Genomic DNA, 15814 nt, shown 5'->3' on the forward strand with positions numbered 1-15814 from the left:
ATATACCATATTTCACGAAAAACGAAAAAATAACCTTTTTATTTAATTTCATTATCAAAGAAATGGTAACGAATCCCCTTGCTTGCTACAAACTGCAATTGTACAGCGCGCAGTAATTTATGCGTAAGCACGCGCTGTTTGGCGCTACATTGTGACGTCATGTAAACAACTCTTTAAACGTCTGTTCAGCGTTAATAACTGAATTAAAGATATTGGTGTTCGGATTAATTTTCTTAGTTAGACCATTTTCTATCATGCTAGATAGTTTTCAAAACAAAATTCAAGAAAAAGTTGTTTTGTATTTATCAGATTTTTCAAACAAAACGGCGAAAGAAGTCCCTTAAAATAAATATAAGTTTTGACTCCGCCCACTTTCATATTTATATTTCATATTTATTTTTAAAAAATATGAAATATATTTGACTGATATATAGAGGATATTCAAGTTTTTTCTATAAAGACATGATTTATTTTCATAGAGTGGTATGAAAATAAATATTTCATGAGTGGCGGTAGCCACGAGTGAAATATGGTAATTTTCATGCCACAATATGAAAATAAATCATGTATTTATAGAAAAAACTTGAATTTTCTGTTTATTATATACACTTTTCTCTTTTTTGACATTTAAATTTGAAAAACTTTCCCTTAAATTTTGGGTACTAGCAGAATTTAAAAGAAAGTAGTCCGGCAAGACACCAGTGAAAATACGGAAAATATGTTTCACTGCAGTGAAAAATAAATTTTTACAGTGAAAATACGGAAAATGAAAATACGCATTTTATTTCAGCAATATTTCTCAATATTTCATTTATAAGTATATAATAAATCACCATATTTCATGGGAAAAATTAAATAAAATGTTATAATCATTCAATTAGACGGTTGAAAATTTTATTTAATAGTTCTTATTTTTGAAATGTCCATTTCATCGCAAGTAAAAATGTGTGTGTTTTTTTTTTATTTTGGGCTTTTCCATTTTTTTGACGCTAGACCGTTACGTAGCCGAAAAACACTTTCATGCTGTATTTATAAAAATAACATCACTGACATTTTACTTTAGTAACAAAAGAAAGTAATAGTTATTCATTTAAAAGGTTGAAAAATAATAGCGGCTCTTGTTTTAACTACGACTATTTTAATGCCCGTAAAAATGAGTTTTCCGGCTTTTCCATGTTTTTTTGACGCTAGACTGTTACTTTGCCGAAAAACACTTTCATATCGCATTTAATACAGAATAGAATCATTCTCTAATTTACACTGGTTGCAAAAAGAAAGTAAATTTTAATCATTTAAAGGATAGAAAAAAGTAGATAAAACTTATTTTGTTGGAATTATACCAATTGTATATATCATCGATTTAAAACTGATATTATTGAACCCATTTCATCAAATAACCGACAAAAACCAATTTCATCAAATAACCATCAAAAATTGTTTATATTGCTGAATTAATATTTCTTTGTATTTTAAGTGTTTTTCGGTATTTGATTGGTGTTTTTCGGCAATTAATATAAGCAGATTAAAATAACATAATGTATTTATTTCTTAATGCTTACACTGATTTACAGTTTCAAATGATTATTTCTTCTCGTCGAATCTTGCCACATATGCCTATATTTAGCTCCATACTCTGGCTTAATCGTCAATATCCCAAGTTCGATGAATTGTAATGGGTCGAAAGGTCGAGCGGCCGAATCTTTATTTTTATCCGTACTGAATCAGGCAATCTTCGCTGAATTTCGAAACATATTTCTTTTCAAAAATCTAAGGCATACAAAAGTGAAAGGAAAATCATGTGTAAAAAAGGTATTCAAAAGAATAGCTTACGAAATTTCTATTTTTCGAAGTCACGATAATTGCCAGTTTTTTAAAAAAAAAAAAAAAAAAAAAAAAAAAAACATTTTCCGGTATACGCTGGTAAATTTTGTGACGGAGCTCCATACCCATTTTGTAAAACATTTTAGGGCAATTTTATTGCATAAATGTAAATCAGGAATTTTATTTGATTTAATATCTATCTGAGATGTTTCGTCCCATTTATATAATACACCGATATACTCTTTCAGATCTAGCAGACGACAGGCTATTCTTATCATTGCGAATCTCACTGTATAAATCGCATGTAAAATGGTCTGACATATGGTAGGTTTAACAGTTAATTTAAATACTTTGGAGTCAAAAGATGTATTGAAGTTTATATTGTGATGAAGCTAAGATCCAAAGCTTTCTATTGGTGTAATACATTTTAAAATCGGACATTTAATCACAACAAACTAGCGGTTTAAAAAAAGCTTATTTTGTATTGTTTTAGCATAAGCGGTATCGATTTTACTCTGACTTTACTATATTTACGATGTATTCATTCATGCTAGCAAGCGCATGCGTATATGCGAAGTTTAACGCGTAGGTATAAACTACGATTTTATCAATGAACTGTTAATTTTTGTTTTCTTTAAAGGAATGTAGAGTCTATTACTTCATGAAAATGAACGATTTGGAACTTTCAAAGCATTTAAACAACTTTGCAAACACTATTTTAATGATGTGTAGTCGAAATACTGCAGAATGAAGAACTAGTTTCTGTTGTTCGGTAAAACATAAACCTGTATCTATTTCTGAGATATAGCTTATAACTTTGTATACATTGCAAGCAATGTATACAAAAACGAATGTATATATTTGATTTCTAATGGCTGTTCCGGTACTCTTATGCTTGAAAATATGTCTGACAACAATTTGTAATTTAAATATGCCCACTGATGTTTAATTTTAAACAAATCCGACTAAATGTCAACAGGTTGGTTTTTTGTACTTTCGGTTTATACAGACATAATAATAAATATATAAATAATGTATTGTTTGCTTTTGTACCTATGAATTCACTTATTTTAGGTGGACATTTACTACATATATTGGAAATAAACTTGCCAACAACTCCTAGCATTAAATTACTATTTGTTTACATGTTTAGTTTCTTAGCGTAGGTTTGGCCGAAATACCGCATCCGTTCTGTGTATTCATACTATTGTGTTCGAGGTCCTTATCCGAAGACTGACGGAAAGGGCCGAGTAGTTTCGATTGGAAACCGAACGTTACCTAAAATTCAGGGCACCGGGGGGGGGGGGGGCGGGGAACAGTCTAAATGGCGAATTTGGAGTCGGATTTCACAGTCGCTTGTCAGACAGGGAGTCGCTTAATTCAGACTACATTTATAGTAAATTGCGCCAGGCACATAAAATAGCGTTGCATATGACAGGGAGTCGTTAATTCAGAGAGTCATTATGGCAGTCCCGTACCCAATTTATTTCCTACAAATAAAGTGTCATGTTTCAAAGCTGTAGATTTTCATATACAGGAGGAAAAAGTATTTGTTTGGCAGCTCTAATATATTTTCTTGATAATAATGAGATCAGGGAAACGATTCTGATCCTAAATTGTCTCAAGTGTATTCTTTATAAGCGTGTAAGCCCGGAGCCTTGAATTTGAATTACATTGCGATTTGTTCATGATGTATTTACATTTTTCTTTTATTTATTTGAAATGCGTGCACAATCATATAAATGTAAGCTTGATTCGCTAGAACAATTTTACAGTGAAACAGGTCAATAATCATGGCATTTCTTAACATTTTACGGAATAAAAACAGATAAAATCAAGAAAACGTTTATTCATTTTTTGGCCTGTGATATCTTTCATAATAGCGACAAACATTAATGAAGCTGTACTGAAAGGTCTGGAGCTACTCCGTAACTCACGGCAAGAAGACGAACGATCCCCAGTTATAGTGTTTCTAACAGACGGGCGACCAACAACAGGCAGAGAAACAAATCCAAATTCAATATTGAGAAACATCGATGTTGGCAATGAAGGTATGTGTATTATTAAATGATTGTAGCCCTTGATCAGTTATTACCCGTAGAAGTCATTTAAAACAAAATCATCAGTTTTTGCCATGATAAAAGTTATAATATAAAAGGATTTCTTTTCTACCATGATGGTTAAATATACAATATATAAACATTTCCCTTTGCCGAGGTAATGGTTATAAAACAAATTAAAAAATACATTATTTTTTGCCACTGAAAAAGTTATAAAAAAGAGGAATAACTTTTTGCTACGGTCAAATCTTTAAGATAAAGCCTTTACTTTTTTTACAATTGTAAAAATTATAAAATAAAGACATTCGTTTTTACAATGGTAAAAGTCATATTCTAACACGACCCACATATTTCTCTATTGTACATAGAAGGACCAAAATGTTTGAAAATATGCAATCAAATCATTGCTAAAGATCTATTTATCTCCAATATATTTGGCAAAGTGTAAAATTATCATAATTTATATTGACATTAATTTTTGCCATGGTAAAAGTTATAGAATCAGGCATTACTTTTTGCCATAGTCAAAGTATTCCTTAAAAATGCGACGCGCTTATAATGGAGGATAAAGTATGGAAACAAATCAGGTACGATCGATTTATCTAGATATCATGTACGGCAGCATTCATTTATGAATGTCTTGTTAGAATCGAAAATATATATCCCAAGCAGTGATTTTTTTTGCTTATTTTAATGAAATCACTGGCATTCTGATGCGCCCTCGTGATGAAATTGCGAACACAAAAAATTGATTTGATTAAGCGATAAAATCACTGTTGGGGATATATTATTTTAAGCATAAATACATTGCATTTATCATGGTTACATTTATAAATTTATATAGACCTTCCTTTTACCAATAGTAAAAATTATAATGTGTAGGCATTATTTTTGGTATATAAATAAGTTAAAACATATATTTTGTTGTTGGTGTTTACTTCAATAGCATTACTACAGTATGTGCCTATATCGTGAAGAATTGTGAAAAACTATGTTGGCAAAATTGTTACATACTCATATCGAATACATCTAAAGTCGGGTCTATGGGGTCATGATAGAGGTCACATCTTACATTGTCTCTAATGGAGGTCATTTATTCAATATGGTTAATTATATTATTCTCTATCATTTATTAAGTCCAATCGCTGCTTTTAAATTGTACCATGTGACCGTGTAATTTATTCCAATATTGTATCGTCCAATATTGGATAGAGGATTGTGAATGACCTTTTAATGTTACGTTAATGATAAAAGCCATTAACGCCCAAAGTATCCGAATGATTTTTACTAAGAGCGTTAGAAGCGTCATGATTCGTCAGATAATAATAAAATAAGATCACATTTTGCCTTTTTCAATATAATTTGATATAGTCAAACATTACAAGTACATAAGGGAATATGTTCAGACTCGTACACAGCTTGAGAATCCATATAAAATTGCCTTGCCGCTCGTTCAATATGATTTCTTAATCCGTGTTTAATATATTCTCGTATTGTATGGTTAAATTTCTAATGACACATAATTATCATTCATTTGAAACTCGTTAGATTGAGTTATCGTCTATATCATACATCTGTTTGTTTGCAAAATAAACGTTTATTCTTAAAATATCAGGTTGAGTTAAGTGTTTATCTTTTTAAAGGAGAGGTACCGATATTTAGTCTAGCATTTGGCAAAGATGCTGATTGGAATCTAATGAAAAGTATGTCCATTCGGAATGACGGTATTGCCAGAAAGATATACGAGGACTCTGACTCAGATTTGCAGGTGAGTAAGTTTAATTTTAGCATATATTCTACATACCCAAGATTACATGTTTATGCAAGGATATTTCCATGTATTTGACGACAGAAAATTCAGTATGTTCTGATTACTAGATAAAAACATTGTTATCTCGAGGTAGAGATGGATTTAATATTTTAATCAACAAAATATAATTTAAATTTATTTTAGATAAGTGGATTCTACGATGAGATTGCTGTAACGTTACTTAACAACGTGACAGTTAAATATATCGGTGACACTGTGGACCCTTCGAGTCTGACCAAGTCGGAGTTTAAAAATTATTTCGAAGGGTCCGAACTTGTCGTTGCTGGTAAGTTGACTGATCCAGGGGCTCCAACTTTTGACCTGCAAATCCTAAGCAACAGTCTCGACGGAACTTTGGTTTTAAATGGTGAGTTAACACTTTTGTTAAGTGTACCATGTATTTTGATAAAGTATTGTAAGCATGTGATTGTTAAGGTAGGCAACATGCTAAAAATGTTTATTACAAGAAGAAAATCCTCTTACGTCTGTTATAACATATAAATGAGCCGCGTCACGACAAAACCAACATAATGGGTTTGCGACCAGCATGGATCCAGACCATCCTGCGCATCCGCGCAGTCTGATCAGGATCCATGCTGTTCGCTATCAGTTTCTCTACTTGTAATAGAGTTGGCAAGCGAACAGCATGGATCCTGATCAGACTGCGCGGACGCGCAGGCTGGTCTGGATCCATGCTGGTCGCAAACCAATTATGTTGGTTTTGTCGTGACGTGGCTCAAATAAATTTTATTTTTATTACTTATATGAAGTTAGAATTATATGTTTTTATTATATGTAAAAAATATTTTGTGTGCATACAAACTTATTGTTAAGATAAGAAATTCAACAATTCCATTACCTATGGTGGCATATTTCTGCCACCAGATAACCTGATAACTAACTAGTTAATTAAGAGGTTAACTAGTTACGTAACTAGTTAACCTGGTAACTAACTAGTTAATTAAGAGGTTAACTAGTTACGTCACTAGTTAACCTCTTAATTAAGTAGTTAGTTATATGGTTATCTGGTGCCAGAAATATGCCACCATAATTACTTTTATGGACTATCATTAATAAATGATATCTATATATGCATGTATTTTTCAAGTTGATAAAGACTCCAACTACATAGATGTCTCTGAAACTGAAAGCCTGATGGAACTCACCGATTTCCAAGAAATAACGGAGAAAACATGGGCGTATCTTACAATAAAGCAATTACTTTATAGGGCTGATGGAGAAATCGACGATACAGTAAAGGAAGCTTTACAAAATAGGGCGAAAGACTTGTCTTTACAGGTACACATTCACTTGTTTACGTAATTTGCCCCCGATTGTTTATTTCTGGCCAAGGCCGGTTTGAAATCAATTTGACTTCCTGTAAAATTTACAGGAAAGAACTGTATATAAGACGAGTTGTAATTGGTCATTTCAAAATTACTAAAATCATATATGGGAATCTCATTGGCAATTCTAAAATAAAACGTAAAGGATAAAGTTCCCATCATTCTTAGATAGTTCTTAACTAAAATGTAAAGGATAGTTCTTTAACTACTAGTTAAATTGCTCAAATATTTAAGTTATGTTTAATCATACTTCTTCCATTCAAATCTCATTATATTTTCCAGTGAAAAGTTTATTTTAAGTAAGAACTTACTGAGTTCATTTTACACAAGCTCTGAGTTTTAAATTTGTCCAAAATAATGAGAATAATATCAAAACTTATCATGTACCCTTAGTTTTTGATGTTCAATAAGTGTCTAATATATTATATGGTTATTGATGTGTTCAATTGATATAATATTTATGATTTTCATATATTTTTGCATATTAATCAAGTATTTTATGAAAATAATTGCCTACCGACTGCGTAAATATTGGTGTTAGAAATTCACGGCAGGTTTGTTTAGAAACACATACATCTCAAAATGTTCCATTTTCAAGATTAATTACCCTGCTATGCTTACATTTCTGTTTAATTTGGCATGGAAAACTAAGAACTAATATATGTAAGTTAACCAGTTTTACTTCGGCCGAGTATATTTCTTTTAAAGATACTTCTTGTTAACATTATAGATATATAATGGTTAATACAGAATCTTGATCACAATTATAAAAGTAACGAGTTCCTTTCCTTTATTGAGATTTTGACATTTGATACAATTATCTTACAAAGTTTCTCAAATAATATGATTCGCTTATAAGTGCGATATAAATACACTTGGGGAATCATAAAGGTTGTATAAAAGATATATCTCGAATTTTTGCTAACGGTCTATATATAGTATCCTCCTTGTAAAAAGCATATGATCAAAACGAAATACAGAAATAACACACTACACTGTATAAAGCTTGTCGATTTTAATAAAGTCTCCCATCATCCAATAATTTATTAAAGGTGAGTTATTTTATTGTATGCCCACCATTTGAATTTATTATTAACTTTGCCATTTAAGATCTATAAATGTCAAGGTAAGGAGAAGTATTTTATAAGATACTTTGTCTTCTATTCAAACCATAATTTCTAAGAATATTTAAAATTTTGTGTTTTTTATCTTTGTTTGTTTGTTTTTTTTTTTTTGTTTTTTTTTGTATATACAAATGTATTGTAAACTGTAACATGTTTCCACATTCTAAGAAATGAAATATGTTTATACAAAATATCAAGGTCAGATCTTTCTTCCATGTAGTTTCCTACATATTCCTGTGCGCTGTTTTGTTTTCAACTTATGAATCAACTGTATGAAATAATACTAGAAAGTGCTGGCCAGTTTGCAGGTTAATTAAAATCGGAATCATTGTTTTGTGTATTTTTGTTGAATAAAATGAAAACAAAATATAGCCATTATCATACAGACCCGACACTATATCCCTATTTTGTACCATTTTGGTGATATGGTCCTTTCAATATAGAAAACAAGATCTACCTATAATACAAATATTATGCAAGTTTCGTCTCACAGATGGGGTCATTTTATTCAGTTTAGCCTTCAAGGAAAGCAAGATGGAATCAGACCGATTCAAGAGAAGAATGATACATGTTATGCTATCACATTAACATGAAACTGTTAGTATGCAAACATAAAATTGTTGAGGGACGTACGTTCGTATTATACACATCAAGCGGTCACAAGAGCTCACCCTGACCATTGTTCAGCCTAGCTAAAAATGACGAAATCGTGAATTTAAATTTAATGTTTATAATGACCATTTTCAAGTGTAAACATTGCTTCATTTTTATATACCTGTGTCAGAGGTAGTATATGAAACTTTTTATTGTACTTAAGCATGCTAATTTTCAGTATGGCTTTGTAACACCGTTGACTTCGATGGTTGTGACGAAACCTGAAGTGGAACCAATACCAACAGAACCACCACGTGAGCAACTTCTGATCTTTATATAAATGTCTGGATGAAATGTTCGTTTTAGTTTATCATTATATTCGAAATATCCAATTTAGTGATTACACATTATCCATTATATTCTCATTTAAGCAGTTATCCATTACTGAGTTACTATAAATCTTAACCTAAATCAGACACTATATACAGCATAAATAGTAGATAGATAGTATACTGTAATATTCTATGGTATTCATGAACAAAATAAACGTGTTAAAATTATTAATTTCATATCTATTATATCAAAGATATAAGGTATTTATACATTTTTGTTTCAGAAGATGTTGAAGACCTTAAACCGGATAGATCTGCTTTAAGATTGCGAGGGCCATTTGGGGTGATCAAAAGTAAGATACAATTGATTATTTTGCACCAAGTTTCTCATATAAATTTTCAAGAACACTGAATTGAACATAATGTCCTGTGAATAAAATCTGAACTAGAATTAATTAATTCATTTACATGTTGCAGATAATCCAAAAATGTCGGCTGACAACGATCCTCATTTTATAATTAACATAAAAGGTCTTGATAATGCAGTTTGTTTTGACGTCATGGGAAATGAAGGTGACGTCTATACACTTGTTAATGACAAATATAGTGGTAAGTGTTTTACATTGCTTGGGAATGTTAGTTTATTGTTATTATATAAATAGAAGATTTTATTTTTCTAAAGAAAGTACAAACAATAGTCAACGCATTAAAAAATTAATTAAAACATTTTGAAATGAAGTTGAAAGTTTCTTATTTACTCATGTACACATAGTAACATTTCATATTTGTATCCGCTTAAGCGTTTAATGCGGGTTTTATGAGTTCTTATTGATTTTAGTATTTTTTCATGCTGTATATTTGTTCTAATTCGTGTGAACATGTTCCTTAATTTGTTAAAATTTCTATTTAGCATATACAGTATTCTTACTTTAAAGGTTTAGCAATAGATGCAAAGGTAGTTGCCAACAAAATGATTAAAACGACGACAAAGTATGAGTTTAAGTCTGGTGACATAAAGACTTACCTTGGCGAGATAACAATTAAAAGATGGCGATCTGAACTTCTCGTTACACCAACAAATATCACATTTACGGGAGAAACAGTACACTGGATGAATGGTAAAAAATGCTTCAATGCAATTGAAGAATTGTTAAATGTGTGTGTGTGTGTGTGTGTGTGTGTGTGCGTGTGCGTGTGCGTGTGCGTACGTATGTATATACGCATGTACGTGTGCGTTGTGCGTGCGTGCATGTACGTATGTACGTATGTACGTGTGCGTGTGCGTGTGTGTGAGCAAAAGAACCTGCATACAGGTCGGAAAGGCAGTTAAATGTCATCAACAGCATATTGTTTTATTGATGATTTACATTATATTTGAAATTATTTCTAAAAGATCGAAAATAAGATAAAAAATTATCATCGAATTATAACAATGTTTTTAAATATTAATTCACACTTTGAGCTTTCATGTTTGAAAAACAATAGTTTACAATCATTATAATTGTCAATTTCTTTCATAATGTAAAGATACCATCCGCTCCAGTCTATGATTTTTCTAATTTTCTCTTGTTTTGCATTATTCAACTAACAACTGTTATTTATTTTCAGGAACGTTCTTAAATCTTGGAACGGCCATAATAGTTTTTAACAAAGATGGCTCGGAATTGATGGTAAAGTTTGAGGACAGGATAACCATTGTTATAATGAGACATCTGAAGTCAAGGTCATTGCTCCGGGCGGGAAAAGTCAACTTTCTAGGCATATATATAGTCGAGCATCAAGGCCTATCTTACCACACGCATGGAATTCTAGGTATCAAAGCTCTTTTCATTTTATAGCAAACTATCTGTTATATTGAAATTAATAGTTAACATTAAAGTGTTCAAAATAAGTTGATATTTAAACTGATGTGTTATGATTTTAGGTCAGTTCTTACATAGGAAAGTCGTGTTGAAGAAAACGAAAAGTCATCAAGGAAAATTAATGGGTCAGTTGAGAGTAAGTGGGAACACACAGAAGCCCCGGAGACTTATGGCAACTTTAGGCTCTCGACTCAATCCTGCCAGCAATGCCACTGTCCGGTGCTGGATGGTACAACATAATGGCGGTGCTCTTCTCGATGGAAACATTTCAGATTACTTAGTACAGTAAAATCGAATATGTAACAGAATTGATACAAAGTCACGATTTTATAAGTAAATTTTATATAGTGTATTAGACCATTCTTAATATTCTACAGCTATTTTTAGAACATGAACCAGAACGAGGCGTAACTGGCAAGCTGATAAGCCAGTATAAGCTGTGGATACAATGAAATATTGACTTATCTTTGGTTCCTAACATTAATTTCTCATTTATAGAGTTATTTATTAATATATTATGTTCTCTTCTATAAAGAATTCAATTATATTTGTGAGTTATCCATTAATGGTTTGAGAAGAGATTTTTTTAATTTCGGTTTCAATTTTGCTGTCATAAACATATTTCCTAACACAATATAAATCTGATAATAAGATATAAATCTGTGGTGTCTTGTTTTATATAATCTTAGTTGTTCTGTTATTTACGGATTCTTGATGCCAACATAAAGGTAATTGCAAATTGAATCTTACAAATAAGCCCCTAATGACCTGTGGAAAATCTTAATCAGATGTGTATTAGGTGTATTATATGAAACATGTATTGTAAAAGACCGTTTACCATAGTATCTGAAATAAACTAATACCTAACCAAACTCTATGTATACATGTACTTTTTGAATTTTAAATTGTACTTCCTGTACTACCAGCAGATACTGGTTGCGCAATATAATTAAGGGAAATGCCATAAAAAAAAACAGAGAAAGAATGAATGTTCTTATTTATTTCAAAATTTTGATAAAGACTAAACTTTAATACTTCCTGATATGATATTGTTTTTCATTATGCTTTTTTTTATTGAAATACCAACTTATATACATATAAAAACAATATATAAATTAAGACAGACTATTACATTTTGCCCATGATTGCACTATGGTCTCATTAAAATTAGGTAGTATACATACTAGCTACTGTCCATCCATGGTTGACAGAAATGAAACAGATGATTCTCTTTAATTCTTTTGGTTTTTGCTTCTTGCTGATCAGTCTCTCTCTTGTTTTCTAGTGTAAATTTGTCTTTTATACAAATTCTGAAATATTCAATGACACTTGGATCCCTGTCTTGAAGTATCTTCCTTAATGTAAACCCTTTATCACCCATCACATCATCACCAGTTTCAAAAAGTTCAAGGAGATCTCAACATCTGACATGCATCCATGTAACAATGACACAAATGCAAACGTGTGCATGTTCCTTTGTTATTTCAATACAAACTCAGCTGAGTTGCAGGGTCTTTACTTTTTTTGGTCTCCTCCAGTTCAAGCCTCATGAAGCCTTTAAATATCATTTTCTTCCTGTGTTTCTGTAAACACATAAGATGTTGATGGTTGGCAATTGGTACTTGTTGCATTATCTTCTTCATCTTCATTGTGGACAATGCTGAAAGATATACATGTATATTATACCAAAACATATTATTTATTCAATATCAGTGAGAATTTAAATGATTTTTTTCTATAAGCAAATACATTTATTTAACATAAATAAGCATTATATTATATCTATTTAAATGAAATGATAAATATGGGAGTTAAATCAGTGACTTTATCATAAAATTTACCTATCAATGAGCATTTTCTTTGGTGAAAGAATTTTTCTTATAAGTAGCCTTGTTAATTAGAGTTGTTTGTTCAACCCAATTAACACTGATGGAATAGAACCATTTTTTAAGTGGAGTCCAAAAGTAATCCTCAGTTTAAAATGTTTGGAACACACCACAGTAGATGCAGTGACCCTAAAATATACAACATATATTTATAATAAGATATGGTAACTATTAGTCAGCTTCAATCCTCTATTTGTAACATATATTTGAACAGACAATAATTTACAATTTACAATTAACAAGTTTTAATTGTTATAACTGTTAGATTAAAAGCAAGCAGTTCTCCCATTGTTTTATTCTAAATTTACAAAACCTGTATTTTTACAAAAATATTATTCTGTTCATATATTGGTCAAAGTTTACAAAATATTATTTTAGGTGCTTCAATTACTTTTAACAATGACCCTTTATCCCTTCTTATCTTAGAAAGTTAGTCATCCATAATTTGTCATTGTTTTTTTTAATCTTTATCCTTTGGAATATGGTAAATCATATTTACCATCAGAATAGCACATAGGCACACATAAATGTTAATTGAACTTTTCTTTATTAACACCCGACATCGTGGCTATATAGTGAGATAAGACTGGTCAGTGTGTTTACATTCGTGCCATTTAAACCTCGTTCTGGTTCTGGAATTCCAGGTATGCATATAATTTGAGAAGGGTCTATAGTGTTATTGACAGTGTTTTACATTTTATTCTGAAGTTAGATCTGAAGTTTTAATAACATAATACAAAACATGAGTCTTGTAGATTAGTATAAAAGCTACAGGTTATTATATAAAATGTGTCCAAGTTTTAATCTGAAAGAAAATGAAAAGGCAGAAAAACAATAAAGAAAAGTTTTAGGATTTCATTTTCATGATTGCGGTTGAGTTTGTTTTTGATATATTTTACAAACAGTTTAACTTAGTTTGACAAAACATCTAAAAGACAGCGAAATTTCATCTGACATTATGTAATGCAAATTTTGATGTTTTGTTATGAACTGAATTGATATTATTAAATGAAGGAATATAAAATTTACAAAATAATATAACTGTATAACTAAAACTATCCGGCATTTAATTTCGATAATGTTATCCTATACCACGCCTTTTTTTTTAATCAGAAAAAGTTTGTTGCTTTCTGAACAAATTGTAATTGTATATATGTATAAAAACATGTAAATAGAGTGTTTCCAAATAAAATAGAATCACATTGTTTCTCATACCGAATAATTCATTAAATAGCTGTGCCCTTAAAGGGCATTTTTTACTGTATAAGCGCTTAATTTTGCGACGTGGAAATATTTGCGATTTTTGCGAAATGAAATTATTCGCAAATATTTCATCGCGCAATTATTATTGCTTTTGAGGCAAACTTTCTTCAATCATTTGAAAACACGTTTTCATACAGCATCTTACATGAATAAGTTTGACTGTTAAGTTATTGAGATTACCTTTTTCTCATTGCTTGTTTCTTTAAGTTTGGTCTAAACAAATCACAAATGTTTTAATGAAACAATATATGTGTTATAGTATTAATCTGTTATAAGTGATTACATTGAACTTATTATCTATAACTAATTATATGTTATTTATTATTTATGCCTCACACAAGTTTTCACTAAAACCAATGCACAAGTGTATTTTAGACAAGAAGTTTACAAGTTTACTTAGTACTCAGTTCATGACTAACATGACAATATGAGCTATAACACATTTACATAATAAACTATAGAGGCATATATAACACGCATTTACATAATTCTCTTATTTTCATACGAGTGAGAGACATTTTGTATTCAGTATGTTTTATATTGAATAAGAATGATGTAACAAAGCTTTGTCATAAACTCAGATAACATGATATAAACTTTTGTTATTTAAACAATTGTTGTAAAAGCGTTAAATATTCGACATATTTTTTATAACAAGCCACACATTGTTGTATTAATTCTGAGACGTACATCAGATAGCAACATTATCTAATATCAAATTTTATAATAATTTCCTTAATAAATATACAAAAGTGCTTGTATTTATTATAATGATTTGTATCTGTATTCGTTACAGATTTAAATACCATAATATAAGGTTTTCCTATATATTTGTGGTCTGAATGCATTTTTCTTAGTTCAGAAAAGTCATCACCAATGCTATCGATACAGTTACAAAGTGTACGCTTTCGTTGGTAAAGTTATGTTCAATTCTAGCTTCGAGTCTAACATTACGGGTTCGAAATTTAATAACATATCTTGAAGCAGGATATGAGGTATATTTACTAAGTATGGTTCGAATTTGAACGTTTCCTTCAATAATCAGTAGTTTTTACAATTACTAGAATTACTAAGAATAGAATACCACTCATTCAAATATAAGTCAGGCAATTTTTGTTTAAAACAAGCAACTAACCATTTGTGATTAGGAAATTCGTGGGTATTCCATACTTATATTCAATAAACCACAGTTTATAAGTATTTGCCGTATATGTAATACCCATTTAAATGCTTGTTTGTTAGCACTAACACTGTTACTAAAATGTAAAGCATTATATTATACAAAGTTTAAGATATTTTGGTACAACAAGTTTTGACAAGAAGCTTATCATTCTTATATTGATCTCATTGTGTAACGGCTTGACACCCGTTTCACTATTATACAATACAGTTGGGTGTGCTTGATTTAAGACCCAATATATGTTTTATATATTTCAGGTTAACTTTTTTCTAGTATGGCATTGTTATCATGACCCTAGTACACACACAAGTATGATATTGGCTTAACTAATTTATCGAATAAATCTATTTGATATTTATCGGTCAGTGCAATTTTTTCGACTTCTCAATAAGACAATACATTGCTTTAATGGCCTGATTAGCTTTATCAGTTTTAACCTTAACAAAAACAACCACTTCTGATAAATGTTACACCTGAATATTTAAATTCATCAACTTTTTCTAAACTTTTATTCTTATAACTAACTTACATTGTAA

General features: G+C 30.4%; 1 protein-coding gene across 4 annotated transcripts in view; it reads left to right on the top strand.

Moving 5' to 3' along the window:
• Window positions 1-14040, top strand: part of LOC132720028 (inter-alpha-trypsin inhibitor heavy chain H3-like) — a 29504-nt gene extending 15464 nt beyond the window's left edge. For 3 of the 4 annotated variants that reach the window (XM_060704009.1, XM_060704007.1, XM_060704010.1), the window contains 10 exons: window positions 3705-3872; window positions 5525-5649; window positions 5836-6058; window positions 6800-6990; window positions 8994-9069; window positions 9372-9440; window positions 9565-9696; window positions 10023-10205; window positions 10696-10899; window positions 11012-14040. In XM_060704009.1, the coding sequence (XP_060559992.1) occupies window positions 3705-3872; window positions 5525-5649; window positions 5836-6058; window positions 6800-6990; window positions 8994-9069; window positions 9372-9440; window positions 9565-9696; window positions 10023-10205; window positions 10696-10899; window positions 11012-11238 (1598 nt within the window). In that variant the 3' untranslated portion in view covers window positions 11239-14040. The remainder of the gene's footprint in view (window positions 1-3704; window positions 3873-5524; window positions 5650-5835; window positions 6059-6799; window positions 6991-8993; window positions 9070-9371; window positions 9441-9564; window positions 9697-10022; window positions 10206-10695; window positions 10900-11011) is intronic. The other variant, XM_060704008.1, reaches the window with a different exon arrangement.
• Window positions 14041-15814: the final 1774 nt, after the last annotated feature.

This window comes from Ruditapes philippinarum, unplaced genomic scaffold, assembly GCF_026571515.1.
Source record: "Ruditapes philippinarum isolate M1 unplaced genomic scaffold, ASM2657151v2 ctg3527_1_1_1_1, whole genome shotgun sequence".
Lineage (NCBI taxonomy): Eukaryota > Metazoa > Mollusca > Bivalvia > Venerida > Veneridae > Ruditapes > Ruditapes philippinarum.